Consider the following 19,980-nt stretch of genomic DNA (forward strand, 5'->3'; position numbering starts at 1 on the left):
AGACTTTGGCTCACCCAGTTGGATTTTCATCTTCCCCCCTTTTTTTAGTTGAATGGCATGTCCCCCATGTCCCACCACTGCAATTCACAGTGGCAAAAAATCTGGTGCTTTGCCATTGAATTTGACCTTTGTACCTCTCTGTAGTGATCTTCTGTTGAAAATTGGCAGGAAACTGCCATCATCACCATTGTTGTTGTTGTTGTTATTATTATTATTTTGCCACTGTGATTGGTGTTGTGCTGGTGGCAGGAAGGGTGTAGCCTGGTGTCAGGCAGGTGGGGGGTCCTGGAGAGTGAAAGTGGCCCCTGGACCCACTGAAGTTGCCCATCACTGACTATCACAAACTGCTTTTGGCTTGTGCACATTCCAACTGATTATAAATTCAACCACTCTCATATTTAGTCCATTCCATACCCCAATTGGCTCAAAGTAAGTGGTGTGTGTGTGTGTGTGTGTGTGTGGAGAATGCAATCTTGTGTCTTCATCTTTAAACACAAAGCTTCCCTATTACATCCCTATGGATGAAACTAGGTTTTTTGTCATGCCCTAAGACACTGTGTAGGTTATGGAGGAGTTAGAACCAAATTGTTGTTTGGCGGTGGGACCCAACTGAGTGTTAAACCAAGTAAGACAAATATAGAAAATATTCTTAATGCTACGATTTAAGTCTTTTCTTCTTGTTGGTTTTGTTTTAGTTATTGAAATGGTTAAATATCAGGCTAACCTGATTGCTTTTAGGATAATGGCTAACTCACTGGGTAAAGGGTTGGATCTAGATTTACTCGTATTTAGAGTAGAGCCACTGAAATTAATGGGACTTAAGTTATCCTGATTATTTTAAGACCCACTGATTTTGATGGGTCTGCTCTACCTATAAGTAAATCTGGATCCAACTCAATATGTCCAGTCAGCCTAAGTTGTTTATCAGGTCATCTGTGCTGTTCTTCAGATGTGTCTTTTTTTTGCCACATGGGGAAACTTTGGTGTAGGTAACACCACCAAGCTTGATGTACAACACCAAAGCTTTGTGAGCATATAGATCAGGCCATCTCTACATGAACAGGATGGCCTATTCTACGTACTGGAACACATTCTCACAACAGACTTCACACACTATGCTGTACATACATTCTGCTCCTTAGTGGTTTGTTGCCAAAATTTGTCGATTTCTTTCCGCCCCTGCCGAATTTGGTGGTGTGGTGGCAGCAGCAGGACTGCAGCCCATGGTGGGATCCTAGGGGGCCAACGTGGCCCCCATATCCCCCCCAAAGTTGCTCACCACTGTCTTATCACAAATTGCTTTTGAACCTCTCCTGAAGAAGTGGGCTGTCAGCCTGAAATGGGTGGAGGTAGGGGTCTATTGCAGTGGAGGCTGGTGGGTCTGATTTCGGTGGGCTGTGACTTCTAAAGAAGCTGTCCACTGTTCTGAACCCTGTCCCCAAAACAGCTTCAGCACCTTGGATAGCAACTTTAGAGTTCTGGTTTGGCTCAAACCCAGAAGGGATTCACAGCTGCACTGAAATCAGAGCCACCAGCCTCCACCAGTCTGTTGTATGAAAATGAGTGCCATGCCAAAAATTTCTCCCACAGGTTTTTCGACCGTTCTCATTCTATTTGATGGAAAAGAAATTGCTTTTGAAAAGAAATTCAGAGGAGGAGAAATGTTTGGGAAAATTCTCATGGGTTGGGTTTGGGGTTCTTGGGCTGACCTTGCTTGTGAGGTGGCTGAGGAGTGTGCGTGAGTGTCATTGTTCAATAATCTCTGTGGCAGCCTGTAGCCTCCTCGGCTTCCCGCGCTTCAGTTAAAGCCATAATTTTATTCATTTATTTATTTACATCCTGCCTTTTTCCTCTTGCAAGGAACCCAAGGCGGCGTACAGAGTACGCTCTCCCTTTTATCGTCACAACCACAGCGCTGTGAGGTAGGTTGGGCTGAGAGTCTGTGACTGGCCCAAAGTCACCCAGTGAGCTTCCATGGCCGAGCGGGGACTAGAACTTGGGTCTCCTGGCTCCCAGTCCAACACTCTCGCCACTACACCATGCTGGCTCTCATGGGGGGCAATTCCTCCCATGGGGCTAGTTTTTCTTCAGTTCAGGTGGCCGAGGAGGCTGCAGAGCAATGGAAAGATGTGTAACACAGAGAGGAAACAAACGCAGCACCCTCGGCCACCTCGCAGAGATTAGGCAGGCTCAAAAATACCACCAAAAGAAATTCAAAATTCTGCCTCAGAAGAGGTGAAGCCTCAACACCGTTGATGCTGTTGCCACTGACAGAAGCAGTGCAATACGCCCCCCCCCAAAAAAAAACCTCAGAAAAAAAGAAAGAAGCTGTGCTACATCCCCTGCCGACGGTGAGCCCTATTAGTGTGTGAGCAACTGTTGGAGAATGTCTCCTCCCCTAGGAGAAATTCAGTGAAATCCCCCCCCCCATTTCTCTGCCCATTAATAGGCTGGAGAATTTTGAGAGGTCCTTTGCGCACAGCTCTAATGAAAATAAAGAAACAATCAAATCACAGGTCTAGAGCCTGATTTTACATTTCTTTGGATCTTGGACTATTTCCTCTTGACTACTTACTTTCCCCCATACATATGAGTTAGGGAGCAGAGTTAGGAAAGTCTTGGCTAACTTAGGTTTCATTGATTTCAACGGGTCTTCACTAAGTATGACTTAATCCGGATACAACCCAACAACAACAACAGGTTGGATCCAGATTTAGTCATACTTAGAGCAGGGCCACTGAAAATAATGGGACTAGTCAGGCTTAGCTTAAGTCCCATTGATTTCAATAGGTCTACTCTCAGTATGACTAAATTTGAATCTGACCTAATAGCTGAGATCCAAAGTGCTAATTTTGCCACATTCAGGGCATGGACAGCAGTTTTGTTTCCCTTTGCATATAGCCCTCACTGCATAAAAATAAATGTTTTCTTTATAGCTAGGGAGGCTGCTGTTCACAAATCTCATTCCCAATTCCCCCCTTGCTGTTTGGATCCTGGGCTATTTATTCTTGCTTGTAGATCACTTTCCTCAAGAAGGCATATAAAAACAGCATAAGGCAATGCAAACATCAGATGGTCAGAAAGATTTGACTCAAGGAAGCATATCTATTGATCAATGGAGTAGCTTCTCTAATACATCAGAATGGATGCACCTGGGGTTTTTTGTCATGACCTAAGCCACCGTGTGGGTTTTGGAGGAGTTGGTACCAAATTGTTGTTTGGCAGTTGGATGCAACTGAGTATTAAACCAGGTAAGGCAAATATAGAACATATTCTTACTACTATGTCAGCCTTTTGTTGCTGTTCTGTTTTGGTTAACTGTTGTTGAAATGGTTAAACATCAGGCCAACCGCACTGTTTTCAGGATAAGGAATAATTCACTGGGTAATGGGTTGGATCTAGATTTCCTCATATGTAGAGTGGAGCCACTGAAATGAATGGGACTGAAGTTAGTCACGACTATTGTAAGACCCATTGATTTCTATGGGTCTGCTCTAAATATGAGTGCATCTGAGTCCAACCCAATATGTGCCATCAACCTAAGTTGTTGATTAGGTCATCCATGGCATTCTTCAGACGTGTCCTTTTTTTTAGTACATGGTAAAAAAAGGTTTTTTCTTGGCGTAGGGAGAAAAAAAGAAGTGTGTACTCCATCGTGCTTGATGTAGAGCCCCAGTGTTTATTTTAGTGTGAGTGTATAGATCAGGGCATCTCTACATGCACAGGATGGGCTATTCTGTGCACATGAAATATATTCTCACAGTAAACCTGACATGATGCTGTATGTAGATGGATCTATGTGTGTATTTGGAGGTGGGGGCGGGGAATCAGACTTCTTTCCCATACTTGTTAGCAGTGTGCAGAAAACACAATAATAAAACAGGCAGTTTGGTAATCAGATCATGCTGAATATTCCAAAATCCACCCACCCACCCACCCACAACACACACACTTCTTCAAACAGCTAGTAAAAAAAAGTGCTAGTTAAAAGATTATGCTGAGAGCCAGTGGTCTCTAGTTCAGGTCTCTCCTCTGTTACAAACCATTGATAGAGTTTTGCAAACCAATCTTTTCTCAGCCTCCTCACCCCCTCTGCCCCCAAACAAATGGAGATAATGGGTTAGATCCAGATTTAGTCACATTTGGACTAGACACATTCAAGTCAATGGGACCTAAGTTAGTCATGGCTAACCTAAGTCTCATCGATTTCAGTGTCTGTACACTAAGTATGACTACATCTACATCCACCCAACCCATTATGTGGATGATATTATCCCATATAACAAGGATGGGGAACATGTGGCATTCCAGATGTTGTTAGACTGCAACTCCCATCAGACAGAACCAGCATAGCAAATGGTGAGGGATGATGGGATTGCAGTCCAACACTGGAGGTCCACACGTTCCCCATCCCTGCTCTAAAGTGCTGCAGGTTAATTTCAGAAAATGGCCAGGTGCTCGGGCATACTTAGAGCAGACCCATTGCAATCAATGGGATTTAAGTGATTCCCATGGATTTCAATAGGTCGACTCGAAGCATGACTAGATCCAGCCCCATTATCTGTTATAGTTCCATAATATAGAGCGGGTAAATAAAAAGAAGTAAATGGCATGCGCGGGAATCATGTGCCCCCGAGTTATTTTTCAGTGCGCATGAGCTGCAGTGGAAGAGGCAGCACAGTGTGCAAAATCAGGTGTGTGGGAAGGAGAATGGGGATGTTTTGGTTTGTCCGTCCATCCTTCCTTCCTTCTTTCCTTCCTTCCTTCCTTACATTTCTATTCCTCCCAATGGTTGAAGCGCTCTTCGGAGTGAGCCAAAGTTGGCTCGTGTAAGAGCTCCAAGCATGCACATGCAGTTCTGGATCATGGCCATGGAGTGCCATGCAGTGCGTCATCGTGCAAGCTTGAAGGCACAATCCTATGCGTGTTTAGACAGAAACAAAGTCCTACAACTCCCAGCATTCCCCATCCAGCATGGCTGGCTGGAAATGCTGGGAGTTGTGGGACTTTTTTTCTGTCTAAACATGCAATAGGACTGCACCCTAAACATACAATAGGATTGCACCCATGCTGGCTGGGGAATGCTGGGAGTTGTAGGACTTTTTTCTGTCTAAACATGCAATAGGCCTGCACCCTATACATGCAATAGGACTGTGCCCATGCTGGCTGGGGAATACTGGGAGTTGTAGGACTTTTTTTCTGTCTAAACATGCATAGGATTGCATTCTAAATTCTCCTTTAATTATCAGTGGGATTAGGTGTGGCTAATGGCATGCTGGCCTTGGCTTTTGCCTATGGGATGTGTCAGTATGTTTCAGCCAGTTCTTGCAAAGTCTTTTCCTGCAGTGTTAAGGATGGAGATATGGGTAACAGATTCACAATTGGTAAGGGGACGGAGCTGCTTGTGAGACAAGGTGAGTAGGTTTCAGAGGGTTGGATCCAGATTTCCACTGGATCAACCATGCTGATGGAAGTGGGCTTCCCTGCCTCCTCCTTCCCATGGCAGCCCCTCCAGCCCCCTGAAAATGCTACACGGAGTCAAGAGACCCTGCTGAATGGGGTGAGCTGTGGCTTGAGGGTCCCCCTTCCCTCCCTCCTCCATACTAGCAGAGGAATCTTCTACTAGTACAGCCTTTCCTCTTGTGGAAGGCAGATCAAAGATCCAACTAGGAATGTCGGAGAAATCTGTCTGGGGGGTGGAGTTTGATGAGTTTTTCCTAGGCTCACCCCCTACCCGCCCGGACTTGGTTTCAGCTCCCCCTGCAGGGCCTGACTCAATTTGCAGAGAGTCAGGCCAGTTTGTGGATTTTCTGGGAATTTTTTGCAATTTTGCTTTGGAAGGTTCTGCAATGTGCACACCTTTCTGAGCAATTTGTGCAAATTACAGCTGAATTTGCACAAAGGAGGCTGAATTTGCTTAATTTGCACAAATTGCTCAGCGACTTGCACAAGCCGCAGCACCCCCCCCCCCAATGTACAAAAAAATCCTGGATTCAGGGAGCAGCTCGGCTCACAGATGCAAAGCAAATCGTACACAGTGTGGAACTCCGTCAAGCCAGAAAAGGAACGGCTTTCCCAGCGACGGACATCCCTAAACCCAACTTATTACAACTTTGCGGAAGGAGGACTGTGACATGTGGATTATCCTTGGGATCTAAGAAAGACAAGGGCAGGGGCCTGGGCCTGTGCTATAGGTCTACCACACAGCTGCCAGGGCTTGAACCCCCTTTCCCCACCCCAAAATTACTTTTGAAAGTTGGAGGACCCTCAACAGCAGCCTATGATTCATCACAGGTGGCTGCAATTGAAAAGGAAAAACAAAACAAAAAACAGGGCATTTTGTATGCGCATGCGCAATCCACAAGTCCTTGGACATACACATGGGGATCTTCGGGTCCCAGTCCTATGGTTTGGTATACTTTTCAAGTCCACCATTCCCTGTAACAGTTCTAAAAAGTTAAACCCAGGAGGCAATGGGGCATATTGGTGTGTGGAAATACAAGGGGCTAGGAACTTGATCTTTGGAAGGGGAACAAAGCTCTTTGTGTTTGCAAGTAAGTTTGTTATTTCCTAGTATTTTTTTAATTAATCTTCTTTCCATCTCATGCACCTCCCCTCCACTTGAGATTTAACTAGCGTGGAGTAGTGGGGAGAGAGGGACAACCATGGAACGGGGAGACTTGGATTTGCATCCATGCACAGCTGTGATGTTTCCTAGATCATGGGTGGGCAGAAGGAAGATCCCCAGATGTTTGGGACTTCAACTCCCAGAAGCCCCTGCCAGCATGGCCAATAGTCAGGAATGCTAGGAGTTGAAGTCTAGAACATTTGGAAATCTCTTTTCTGACCTAGAAGACCTAAACTTACCTCAGATGATCGTTGGGAAGATAAAATGGGATAACCTTTCAAGGAATCCAGGGTGACATAGATTAGGAGGGGTGGGGGCAGAAGGATACGATTGTGGCAGTGATGACTATGTCCTATGCCTTCTACATCCAGGGATCAGGATGGTAAAGAAATTGTGTCATGGCTCCTGAATTCCAATACAAATCTAACTGCTTTGAAATGTCATGCAAACACAACCATGGTTTCCCCTCCCCCAAATAATGCGCTTTGCATTGCCTAATAGTGGGCACAATCCTGTGTAAATTAAGCACACTTTAGTCCAGTGGTTAGGGATCTTGGGTCCCAAGATGTTGTTGGACTACAACTCCCACCAGCCCCAGCCAGCATGGCTAGTGGTCAGGGATGATGATAGGAGTTGGAGACTAACAACCTCTGAGGACTCAGTGTTGGGAAACACTGCTTAGTCCCACTGATTTCAATGCAAACTCAGGAAGCCTATCCTTTCTTATCTTGAGCCTAGCTTGTTGATGAGGCCTTGGGTTGCGTGCAATGACAATCCAAAGTCTAGAGAGGTCACACACTTCAGGAGAGACCTAGATATTTGGGAGTAGAACATGGAGCACTGGGGAAAGGTTGGGAATCCAGTCATTTGACTTGTCTATTATTAATGTAGGGTCATTACCCAGAGATCGCAATGTTGCATCTTAGCCAAACTAGTACCAAGCAGTATATACTATCTGCTAGACTTTAGTACTGTCAGGTTGGAAGACCCTGTCTGGAACACACTGCATAATATGTACAAGTTACAGAATTCAGCATTTGGCAGTGAATTTGGATCGCTTTGGTGCAAAAGTTTGATTCTTCCTCTGCATGGTACCAGAGACAGCGAGCCTATGTACATGAGTCGCTGGGGAACATGGGTGGGAGGGTGCTGTTGAGCTCATGCCCTGTTTGTGAGTGCCTGGTTGACAGCTGGTTGGCCACTGTGTGAACAGACTTGTTCGACTAGATGGACCCTGGGTCTGATCCAGCAGGGCTCTTCTTATGTTCTGATGGTAGACATGTGGTCCAGCTTTTAAGTCTTTATGATATGAGAACAAAATTGTTGCAGCTTTCTCCCTGATCACGTTTTTGACAACCCTTCGCCCACTCACTAAACCATATCGAAGAGCAGGAAATGCAGGTAGCAGTGCGACTGCTCATATTGTGAGCTGTTTACTCATAGCAAAGCGGGGGCATGTGACGGCCCATAGCGAGGTGTGAATGTTGCGGGCATTTCTGAGAAACTGTTTTTTCAGAGCTGGAGTGAAACTCCTGGTTACACTGAGCAAGGACGTGAGGGAGCAACAGAGACTTTTGTTGCAAACGTATCTCCAGATGAGTGCTGCAGAACTAATAAAATAGGGGAGGACAACTTGTGGCCCTCCACATGTTTTAGCCTACATCCCCCACAATCCCTCACCATTGGCTACACTGGCTAGGGCTGCTGGGAGTTGCAGTCCAGATGCTTTGGCCTACCACACATTGCCCATTCCTGCAAGAAAGCTGACATTGCCTTGGTTTTAGTTTGTTAATTTATTTTTCTCTTTGAATTTTATATGGCAGCTGGCACAGTTAGGGATGTGACAGCCCACCCCCATCTGGCCCGCCCAGCCCCTGCTCGCTGGTTCCCGGACCGTGCTCGAGCCCCTCCAGCACTCGGGGAGCAGCCTGCACTCACCTGGTGACATCATCAAGCTCCGCGGTTGCCATTTTTTGAGAAACAAAATGTCAACCGTGAAAAGCGCATATTTGCATACGTGCGAAAATGCACATTTTGCAAATGCGCATTTTGCGTATGTGTGAAAATGCATATTGGGGCAAAACGCACATTTTCACGTGAATGCAAATATGCGCATTTCTCCAATTGCCATTTTGTTTTTCAAAAAACGGTGTCCGTGGAGCTCAATGAGGCCACCGGGGTGAGTGCGGGCTGCTTGCCGAGTGTGAGCCGGGGGCGCATGGGGGCAGGGGTTGATGAGTGGGGCTTGGGGGTGTGGGCATGGGCAGGGGGTTCCACCAGATTCCCGGATGGAATCAGGCGCCCATGCTATCCCTTGGTGGTGCAGTGCATTTTTATATAGTTCTGTGTGAGCTTTCACTGTGAGCTGAAAGAGGTCAATGGGGAATCATATGTTCAGAAGAAGGCTAGATATGGGGTCCAAAGATATACCCAGTGCATGTTACTTCTCTTTTTTTCCGTTTCAGCACCAGGCCCTTATGTCACATTACATACTGTTTAAGAAACGCCCCTCCATTTCAAAAGAGGTTTGCGGCATGGCAGAGCTGCTCTTTGAACAATACAAGTCCAAGCCTCCCTTGGGCATGTTGAACTCATTGCATAGTTATTTGGATCCAGGCCTTTGTGCCTGCAACTACAGCTGTGTATATTGGCAGCCTAAGAGCTGCACATCTTTCAGGCAGGGAGAAGAGTCTGTCTCATCTCTCAACTAGACTGAAACTGGTCTGTGTCTCTCCCTCCCAAATAGGTGAACATCACAGTCACAGGTACCAGCATAATGTTCCTGGATGACTACAGACCAGTGGAGACCTATCCAAGGTGCTCTGTAGAACTCCTTTTGAGTTCTGACTGGGTTCTGATTGAAAGCCGGAGTGGATTTACCACCCCACTGACATCAGAGCCACCAGCCTGCACTGCTACAGACCCATCCCTGCTCGTGGTAGTGGTTGGCCGCCTTTGCAACAAGAATAAAAGGTGCTTTAGACACCCAACATTACAGATATTTAGAGCATAGTGCTAAATGCAGGCCACCTTGGCAGGAGACACTGGGAAACAACATTAACACATACACACATATAAACAAAAATGCATGCCCGTTATTGGTGTAATGTTGACCTTCTAGGCAGGAGCTGTAAATTTCAGGTGCTACAGGTCACAGCTGATAACTTCTGATGATCTTTTGCTTCCCCATTTAGATCTTCCTCCAGCTGAACCTTCCGTCTATCCACTAAAGCCAGCCACTGAGGAAACAGAAGTCACAGCGGCCTGCCTCTTTACTGACTATTCTCCTGATAACATCGCAGTGAGCATCAAAGAAGGGACTTTTGAAGAAAGCAACAGCTCCATTGTCATCGTGAGAGAAAATGGGGATGACCAACCCAGCTACGGGACAGTCCTATGGACCTCCACGACCGAGAGTGTTCATTGTTTTGCTTCACATAACGGGAAAAACATTTCAGCGGACACAAAGGGTAAATAGATGATGAATATATTTGCGCTCTAGCTGGAATATTAGCTGAAATCCAGCTCCATCCTTCCTCCCTGGGCTGGAGACAATGACAAGGTTTTTTTCAGAGTATATAGGAGGCATGTTTCTGGGGTGGCCACTTACGCAACACCAAAAAGAGAGGAAATGCATTGCCAGAAGAAGAAGAAAAGAGGGCACCAATTTGCATTGCATTTGCATATGCTAATGTATATGTATACATGCAAATTTAGTGGTAATAACTATAACTGAAATAGAAATGCAGTACATCTCACCATCATGTGGAAGACTGAGACTAGGTGACCCATCTGGGTGCTAACTCTTGATGGGCAACTTCGAAGAGGGCTTTCTCTTTTCCAAATGAAGGACTGTCCTGTGTAAAATAGGACACCTGGTTACCCTTCATGTTTCCCTTAGGGGAAAGGCAGTATGTAACAATGACATGTTGTCATAACCCAGTGGTTTTCAAACTGTGTGTTTTGGGGAAAAGCACCAGGGTTTTCTCAGAAGTCTACCGGGGGTCCTCAATAAGAAGACTGGAAATGGCAGGGAACTTTATGTACCAGACAGCTTGTCAGTCGCTGTCCCACTCCAGATCCAGTCTTGGCTCTCTGCAAGCAAATGGTCAAGCACACAGGTTTCAGTCCAAGGAGGTTTAAGCTAAGGCAGGAGTGGGCAAAATCCAGGCAGAGGTCAGAATACAGGCCGTCAGGAGGCAGGCAACGAGAATCAGGCAGCAGCAGGAGTAAAGATAACAAGCAAGAGGTCAAACCCAGTAAATCTGTCAGGTCCGTTACACAGTCCAGAAGCAGGATCACGAGCAGTCCAAAAGGTCAGGAAACAGAGCATCAGTCACAGGGCATGATTCAGGAGGCAAGGTACACAGCAGAGGCTGGATGGACCAAGTTGTTCCACCACTGGCTGGGTTTCCAGGGAAGGCTTTTAAGGCCAAAGCCAGACAAACCCCACCCAGAGTTCAGCTGCAGCAATCAGAGCTCCCTTTCCAGAGCCTACTCCTCCTGAGGAGTCCTTTTCTCCTGAGGAGACCTTTTCTGGAGGCAAGCACTCCTTCACGCAGGAGCCCTACTAGCCTGTCCCGTGAGGCGACAACACTTCCGGGGATCAGGGGGTTGCTCAGCCTCTGCCTCAGAAGCAGAGTCCCTTTCTCCTGACAGGCATGGCCCTGCAGCCACTTCCCCTGAGGGGTCAGGGTCCTGTGGGCCTGGTGGTAGTTCCTGGTCTGGGCCCCCCAGGGCTTCTGGGGCCTTTAGCTCCTCCTCTGAGGATGACTCCTCCAGTTGTGGCATGACAGTCACTGTGCATCTTCCCTAGCAATATGTAGCCACAGGGATTCTCAGGAGTGTCCTCAGGTCATTGTCTCAGTTCCAGTGGGGAGCAGTGAGGAGTGAGGACCAACAGGCCTGGCCAGTACTGCTGAGTGTGTATTGTAGAACGTGCCCCAGAATCCTCCATGATACTCAAGGGGTTGCACGGAAGCATCTTCCTTAGCAGACGATGTAAAAATTGCCGACAGTCTGTCGAACCTCTTTCATCTCAAGGGCCAAATTCCATTTTGGAGAAGCTTTTGGCTGCATTTTGGCCACATTCCAGCAGAGGACAGGTCAAAAGGGGATGGGGCCAAAGATAAAAGCTAAAGCAACAGCATAGTTTAGCTGAAAGCTTGTACTCCCAGGAACCAAGCCTTAGGAGCGACATTTCAACCTTTCAAAACAGACGTAAAAAAAACCTGGGCAACTACTGGGAAACTATAAAAATCATCGGCAGTTGGAGGAAAGGGGGTGGAGCCAGGGGAAGGGGGCTTGATCATCTGAGAAACCCTAGAGGATCCAAGTGGGATTATAGGCAGGCCAGATCTGGCCCATGGGTTTTAGGTTAAATACCCTGACGGGAAGAGTCTTCTTCTTCCCTGGAGGAAGAAAGTTCAGACAACATCGTTGGGAGCACTGGTTCAATGCAACTGTCTGAAGTGCATTGCCTTATTCAAAATGCAGGAGGCACACTGGGAATTGAAAATTCTGAGGCACCGAATTAGGGATGGCGGAGAATTTCTCCCCGAAACTTCGGGGGGCTGAGCGCCAACGTGTTCGGCCCCCCGAACAAGTTTCGGGGAGAAATCCTCCGTCCCCCCCGCCCCCCCCCCGGGACGGGACTTACCTTCCCTGAATGTCCCTCCCGGCGGCGGGTCCGGCTGGCGGTTCGTCCGGTGTTCGAGCGGGGCAGGAGCGGCAGCCGGTCTTTCGACCGGCTGCCGCCCCCGCCATTGCAATGAAAGAAAAAAAAACAAAACGTCCCCTGATAGGCTACGTGACGATTCACGTAGCCTATCACGGCAAGATTTGCAAAGTCAGCCGTGATAGGCTACGTGAATCGTCACGTAGCCTATCACGGGTGACTTTAAAAAAAAAAAAAAAAAAGTGTGTACGGATAATGGCGGCCCCCATAGGGAGCCGCCATTCCCCTTCCTTATTTGGTCGCTGTAGTCTACGTCAATGTTTACATAGACTACGGCGAAAATAAGGGCAACGCTATTTGCGTTGCCCTTATTTTCGCCGTAGTCTACGTAAACATTGAGGTAGACTACAGCAACTAAATAAGGAACGCGAATGGCGGCTCCCTATGGGGGCCGCCATTCGTGTATGCGCTTTTTTTTTTTTTTTAAGTCACCCGTGATAGGCTACGTGACGATTCACGTAGCCTATCACGGCTGACTTTCCAGATTTAGCCGTGATAGGCTACGTGAATCGTCACGTAGCCTATCAGGGGAGTTTTTTTTTTTTTTTTAACTTTCGTGTTCGCGGCCGGGCGAGGCGGGAAGCCTCCTCCCCGGCCTGAATTTCGGCCGGGCGAGGTGGGAAGCCTCCCCCCCCGGCCTGAATTTCGGCCGGGCGAGGCGGGAAGCCTCCCCCCCCAGCCTGAACTTCGCGGGGGGAGCAGCGAAGCGCTCCCCCCCACCGCGAAAAAGCTGCGAGAAAAGGTAAGTGACTTTCGTTCACCCCTACACCGAATGGGGTAATGTCTTGCCATAGGCAAGGGTTCTTTTTTCGATTCAGGAGCAATAAGCACACAAGTGAGTTGAAGTCAAAGGCTTTTATTTAAAGCAGGCAAAAGGATATCAGGAAGAATATACAATACCAAGCAAGCTGTCCTCAATCAGTTGTCGGGAGCCCCAGGGACAACAACGAGGAGACCCCAGTCTATAGCCGATATGCAGCACCTTCCCGGTCAGGTCGGCATCGAAGCTCCTCTGGGCAAAACTGTGGGGCTTTTTTATACCTTAATCTCTTGAGTGCTACGTGCCACTTAGGACAGCACCTCAATTAATCACACCTGTTGTGGTTATGCCACATGATGATATATGTCACAGGTGTACCACTCAAAAGATTAGCTGAAACGAATGGACAGTAGCCAGATGGTACCCTCTCACATTCCAAGGCTGTACCATCTAGCCCCACTGTTTATGTCATCCTCCCGCATTCCAAGGCCTGCCATCCCCACCTGCAACCAACTTTGAAAACCGAATTTCACACTAAAGGCCTTAAGGAGGCCTAAGTTTTAAGGTCTTCCAGGAGACATGGGAATAGAAGGAACAACTGTGGCACACCATCCCTATCTTCTCGCTATACAATAGTCTTCTGGTGGTTTTCCTCTACAGTTAGTCTCAAGCCCTCAAGACTGGGCAAAGTACACTTCTTTTTGCATGAATATATTAGTTTATTATTTCTCATTGTATTCTTTATTTTTTCATTGAAACATTTCAGTATCACCCTTCAAGATGACATTTTCCGAAGGACATTTATAAGACAGTGTGGTGATGATAACCAAGCTTTAGAGACTTGCTTCCAGCTCTAGACTTTCCAGCTTTCTAGATGAAAGCTCTAGAAACTACACAGAATTTGAAGGTCTCCCAATTACAACAGGCATGATCCAGTCAAAGTTAAGTGCTCACACAGCACAGGCCTATTCATGTCTACCCAGAAGTAAGTCTCGTTGAGTTCAATTGTACTTACTCCCAGATAAGTACGTATAGGATTGAAGCCTTAAGGTCCCATTCATTTCAACTGGAGAGAGATTTAAGCCCATGCTTCTCTCTTCCATTGAAATTAATGGCGCTTAAAAGGACCTTAGATGCTTTGGCTGGAACATGCCCAAAGTTTGCTGGAACAAGGATGTGTATGTGAAAATTACATACACATGAATACATGAATAAATGAATAAATAGAATTCATTTATTAAAGTTTGGATTTTGCTTTAAAGGGATAAAGTGGATTATGTGTTGAGTCTAGTGTTGCTTTCCTCCCTGCATGCAGAGTCCTGGAAATAACACAGATGCCAGAATGAGACAAGATACATATTCTCATCTTCTGGCATCTATTTTATTCTTTGGTCCATGGAAAGAAGAGGGGAAGGAAAGAAAACCAATAGTTAACGTAACAATTCCTGTGTCACAAATTCTTACCATTATCGTTATCCTTACAGTTGGTGCAGACAACTGCGCAAAAAACCAGCAGACAACTCCGGGTGTGGATCCAGCTCCAACTATGGGTCCAACTACGGGTCTGACTACAGGTCCAGCTCCGGCTTTTGAGACAGGTACGTGCAAAAGGGAGAAAAGAAGCAACATGTGCGAGAACAAAAAGAAATGAATCTTAACGTTGCCTTAAACATTGTCCCTGAGCGAGTAGGCTCACCCATCCAATCATTCTGCTCTGATTTGTTTCTTCTTCTTTTAACCTTTGGGTTAGTTGTTAGAATTTGACTAAAATTTGACTAAAGCTGACAGCAAGATTTTCACAGGTGCCCGATTCAGTCCATGAATCTGGCGGAACCGCCCCTGCCCGCACCCCCAAGCCCCGCTCGCCGAGCCCCTGCCCTTCTCGCCCCCTGCCTGTGCTCGGCAAATGGCCTGCACTCACCCTGGTGTTCCCGTCGAGCTTTGTGGTCACCATTTTTGAGAAATGAAATGGCAATTGCAAAAATGTGCATATTTGTGCACACGTGAAAATGTACATTTTGGCAAATGCGTGTATTCGCCGGTACGCGACAATGTGCATTTTCCAAAAAAGAGCATTTTTGTACATACACAAATGTGTTCCTTCACAAAAATGAGCATTTTGCACATAAGAATAGGCACATTCACAAAATGCGCATTTTTGCGCATACAAAAACATGCACATTTCTGTGATTGCCTTTTTTTTTTTTTAATGGCGACTGCAGAGCTCAATGAGGCCGCTGGGGTGAGTGTGGGCTGCTCGCCGAGCATGGGAGGGGCTCGAGCATGGTCCAGGGAACTGGCAAGCAGGGGCAGGTGCTGCTGAGCAGGTGTTTGGAGAACCCGGGCAGAGGTGAGTTTGCACATCCCTACCAGGGACATGCTATCCCTGTCTTCGTGTCCATAATGAATGACCCTGGAATTGTCTTTGGGTTACAAGCCTGTAACCACAATTCCAGATTCAGACATCACGCACAACAACCCAGGGACATTTAGTTCGACAGGATCCTATACGCATGCTCACGCCCACTTCATTCACAACCCATGGCTTAACAAATCATGGGTTGTTACGATGTGCAAACCAGGCCTAAGTGAGCATGCTTGAACTCTGTAGCCGCCCAGGCTTTCACATTAAGGCAGGGGTGGGCAAAAGGTAAATCAGGATCTACTGATAGATTTCTGGGTGATTTGCAGATCACCAGGGGTTTCCGACTCCTGGTTGTTTAACCATAAAGCAATAGCAATATGACTCCTTCCTCCCCCACCCCACCCCTGGCCCTGCAAATTATACTGCTGAAATGAAGAAAGCTTGGCAGGGGAAGGGGGATGAGCAGGAGTGAAATTTTGTGCCGAAGGACTATGAGCTCAGTTCTGTTCTGACATTCAGGACACATTCCTAGGCTCAGAACTCTTGAATTCCAAGTTCCAAAATCTGCTAACTTTGTATTTTATTTTATTTTATTATTAATTGAAGTGTATGGCTTTGGCTCCTGGCTCTGGTTAGTGGATCTTGGAGTTCTAGTAAAAACAAAACAAAAAAAACACAACTAAGTAGATCCCACAAGCCTGAGGTCTTCTCACCCCTGCAGTATTATACGCCACATCATTGAACTTGGGCGCATTCCTCAGTAGCGGCCCACACAGGTTCCAATGATGAGCAGAGGGAAGAAGAGTAGGAAAAGACCGAGAGAAGGTGGAGGTGATGGGTGTGGGAGAGAACAGGGATTGCTCTCTCATCCAGTTCTCTGTTGAACCCCTCCGGGCCAGCCCTACCATTAGGCAGAGTGAGGCAGTTGCCTCAGTCAGGCGGCAGATGCTGGGAGGCAGCAGCAGAATGTTGGAGGGGAGAGTTGTGGGCCACATGGCCTGCCCTGTGCCTCCTAAGCTGGTCTGCTGCCTTCAGGTGCAGTACAGGATGCTGCCCTCCCTTCATTATTGAAGCAAGATTCAACGGCCAGCCCAGTGGCTTTTGTACATGGAATGGATGCGGGGGGGCATTTTGTTCTTCAACCCGGGCAGCAAAAGGTCTTTGGCCAGCCCTGTCCTCCACCCACCCTTGCCAGCGCTTGCTGGGCTCCACCACCCTCCACCCCTACTCAGCTTCCAAGGGTTTTGGAACTCAAAAGTCGGCAAGCCTCAAGCAACACATGGGCCTGGTGTGCTAGGAAGCCCTGTTCCACATCTGCTGTAGACACTGTTTTGTAAAGCGGAAAAGGGGAGCGGATCTGCACTTCAGAGGCACACGCTGTCCTGGGACGCCGCCGCACAGGGAAACTCAGCAACCTCCCCAACCGGGGCAGCCGATCCATGGGGCCTTAGGCCCGACCGGTACAACTAGGCCAGTCTCCACCCAGGAGAGATGCGGGCATGCTGCTCTGTGGAAGTGGTGCTTGAGCATCCCTCATGTGCAGAAACCTGAACTGAAAGCATTGGCATGCTCCCGTGCTTTCAGGCAGGGCCGGAGTCAAGGGTTGGCATGGTCGGGACCCCGCTAAGGGCCCACAACTTGGCAGGTGCCCAACCAAGAGCCCTTGGGATTTGCTCCTCCTCTTCACTACTGCAAGATATTTGTTTACTTGCCTCTCACTCAGGCCCAGACAATGGAGGAGCAAATGGTAGCCGTGATGAGAAAGAGGATGAGGGACAATGACAACTAGTGGTGGCGAGAAGGTAGATTCGCTGAGGGAGGGGGCCTACCAAGGGTGTCTTACTCAAAAACCTGGAGCTGACACTACCCTCAGGCAGCGGGGTTTCACCATCCCCCCATTCTGGGGCTGCAGAACTCACTGCTTGTGAACAACAAAGCACCGGTTATTCAAGTCAGCCATGAGGCCCATAAGAAAGCCAAGGCAGTAGCGCGTATATGGAAATCTATTATCCCGTGACATTTATCTCTCTCCTCTTCTTGTTCTTTTTTTTTATTATCAGATGAACAGCTGAATCTCCTCTCTCTCACCGTGTTGGGACTGAGAGTTATTTTCTTCAAGAGTGTTGCCTTCAACCTGCTGTTCACCTACCGCCTGTGGTCAAGCTGAGGTAAGCACAGAGCTCTTTAGATGGGGACCAACTTGCGTAGTGACGTGTGTGATGGTCTGGACAATTTAGGCACAGCCCAGGTCTTTCCACTGTGGATGCACGCAGGCTGGAACTAAGAGCGGGTTTGTGGCGATGATCCATGCCGAGTCTTGGTGAAAACGGAATTAAAAAATAGATGTACTCTACATACGAGTAAAAATTGTCCTGGGCTGTCCTTTGAATTTCTAATTGTCCTGCACTGGCCTCTTAATTTAAAACTGTCGATAGATTTTAAATGAACTAATCGAGTTAATGTTGCGGTTGTTGTATTTGCGTTGTTCTGTGAACTTCTTTGAGCACAATGTGTTGTGGAAAATGTGGTTTACAAACAAATTGTCTATGACTTATCTTTTGTGCATTTTTTAATGTTCATGAATCGCTTTCCTACCACGGGTGCTCAACAGAATTTACAACAAGCTTACTGCATTGCAGAGGCAATGAGTGCCTCCAGTTGTCAAAGATATTCCTGCTTTGAAGGTAGGTTTCAGAAGGTTGTGTCCAATGTTAGTTTAATAACTCAGTCCAATTCATTTCAGTGGGTCTACTTTAAGCAGAACTAACACTGGATACAACCCAGAAGCTGTGCCTCCTCATTCTCTTGTGTAATGCCCACTGTACAATGAAATACCTTCAGGTATCATAAAATGTCCCATCCATTCTAGAAAATTCATGAACAGCTTTCCCCAACCCAGTGCTTTCCAAGTATTTTGGAAATATTTCCCCATGTGGAACAACCATTTCTCCCGGTCGTCACACTCTGAGGACTGATACCAGAGTATTAGCAAAGACTGCAGGGGTGGCCAACCTGTGGTCCTTGGCCTAATTTCAAAAGTCCTCTGCATGCAGATGGCTAGGACCCCTGGCAGAAGTGAGCTGTCCTTCACCCAGCAGCAGCCTGCTGGGTGAGGAGAAAGGAGATTGAAGGGTTGTCAGACAAGACAAGAGAAAGAAGGAGCAGTAGAAAGAGACAGAGGGGGTAAAGGGGGGAGAGAAAGGGTGGCAGAAAGGGACAGGAGGGTGGCAGAGAGAGAGAGAAAGAAAAGGGGTGCCAGAGAGAGAGAGAGAGAAGGGGTGCCAGAGAGAGAGAAATAAAAGGGGTGGCAGAAAGGGGGGGGAGAGAGAAGGGGTGGTCCCATCCACTTTTAGCTCTAACCCCACCCATTGCTGGCATGCAGCCTCCAAAGGATTACCCCCACACCTCACTTCTGCAGCCCTTGACAGAAAAAGAGACCCCCATCCCTGAACTCTAGCCTATCACGGGCTACTGTAGGGATGCAAATGGCGTCCCCTACGCAGGACGCCATTTGCATCCGCATCAGCCCAGCAGCAGCTGGAGGCCCCGCTGCAGATCAGCCTGGCCAGCGGCTCCGCAGACTGGCTGCGGAGCGGAGCCGGCTGGGCAGGATTCCGGGGGGGAGGACCGGATTGCCTCCCCCCGCTAGCAGATGCCTCGACCGGAACCAGGTAAGGGATTTGTACATCCCTATCTGAAAGGTTGTTAAGACTAACTCCAAAGCTCACTACAGTATGTTCAGGTCTTTGGGCGCTTGCAACTTTCTGCACTGATTTGTGCTTTTGTGTGTGTGCAAATGGTTCATATTTCTCCCACACAGATAATAACCAAGAGCTCTCACTCTCTTCTTCCAGTTTAGAAACGAGAGAAAAACAGGGAGCATCTCTGGTGTGTGAGAAACCCCCAAACAGACACCTGCCCCCCCCTTCACCTGGAAGCAAATATGGAGGAGGACACCTGCACTCGGTTGGAGAGAACTCTGCAACATCCTTTCTGCATTCCGTCCAAGCCAGGGTTACCAGCTTTTTCTTTTATGGCAGGGAAAAGCTTCGCCTTCTGAATTTCTGCTTTGTTGCACAGGAACCCCGACAGGAAAAGCTGACAAAACGGCTTCCTGTGTTATGCTATTGTACTATGCTATCTTCTGAAAATAATCTACCAAAACGTCCTGTACTATATACTGAATATTAAATATATATATATATGTTTGAATCCTTCTCTGTTATTTGGTGTTTTATCAGCATTCAAAGCATTTTTTTATCTTGAAAAAGGCTTGCAAAGTGGCTTACAAAACTCAGCAACAGAACAGCCTCTGCCCTCATGCTTACAAGCTAAAAAAATATGTCATAAAGGGGAAAGGAAGTGGGAGGGAGGAGAGAAAAAAAGAAGCAAACTTGGGCACCGGTCCTGAGTTACCAAGTTCTTATACCTGTTCTTTCTGGCAGGGGGGGACAAAGGAAGTTCCCTGCCCCTGCTCCCCATCTGGCTGA

The 19,980-nt window shown here is 47.4% G+C and overlaps 1 gene segment (V, D, J or C); it reads left to right on the forward strand.

The window, feature by feature from the left end:
- LOC146342781 (T-cell receptor alpha chain constant-like) overlaps positions 1 to 19,706 on the forward strand; it is a 430,194-nt gene extending 410,488 nt beyond the window's left edge. Inside the window, 4 exon segments of the C gene segment in view lie at positions 9,823 to 10,098; positions 14,610 to 14,723; positions 17,551 to 17,658; positions 19,345 to 19,706. Of these exon segments, the coding sequence occupies positions 9,823 to 10,098; positions 14,610 to 14,723; positions 17,551 to 17,657 (497 nt within the window).
- The last annotated feature ends 274 nt before the right edge of the window (positions 19,707 to 19,980 follow it).

Source organism: Heloderma suspectum, chromosome 6 (genome assembly GCF_057233095.1).
Source record: "Heloderma suspectum isolate Gila_16-S chromosome 6, 16-S_ref, whole genome shotgun sequence".
NCBI lineage: Eukaryota > Metazoa > Chordata > Lepidosauria > Squamata > Helodermatidae > Heloderma > Heloderma suspectum.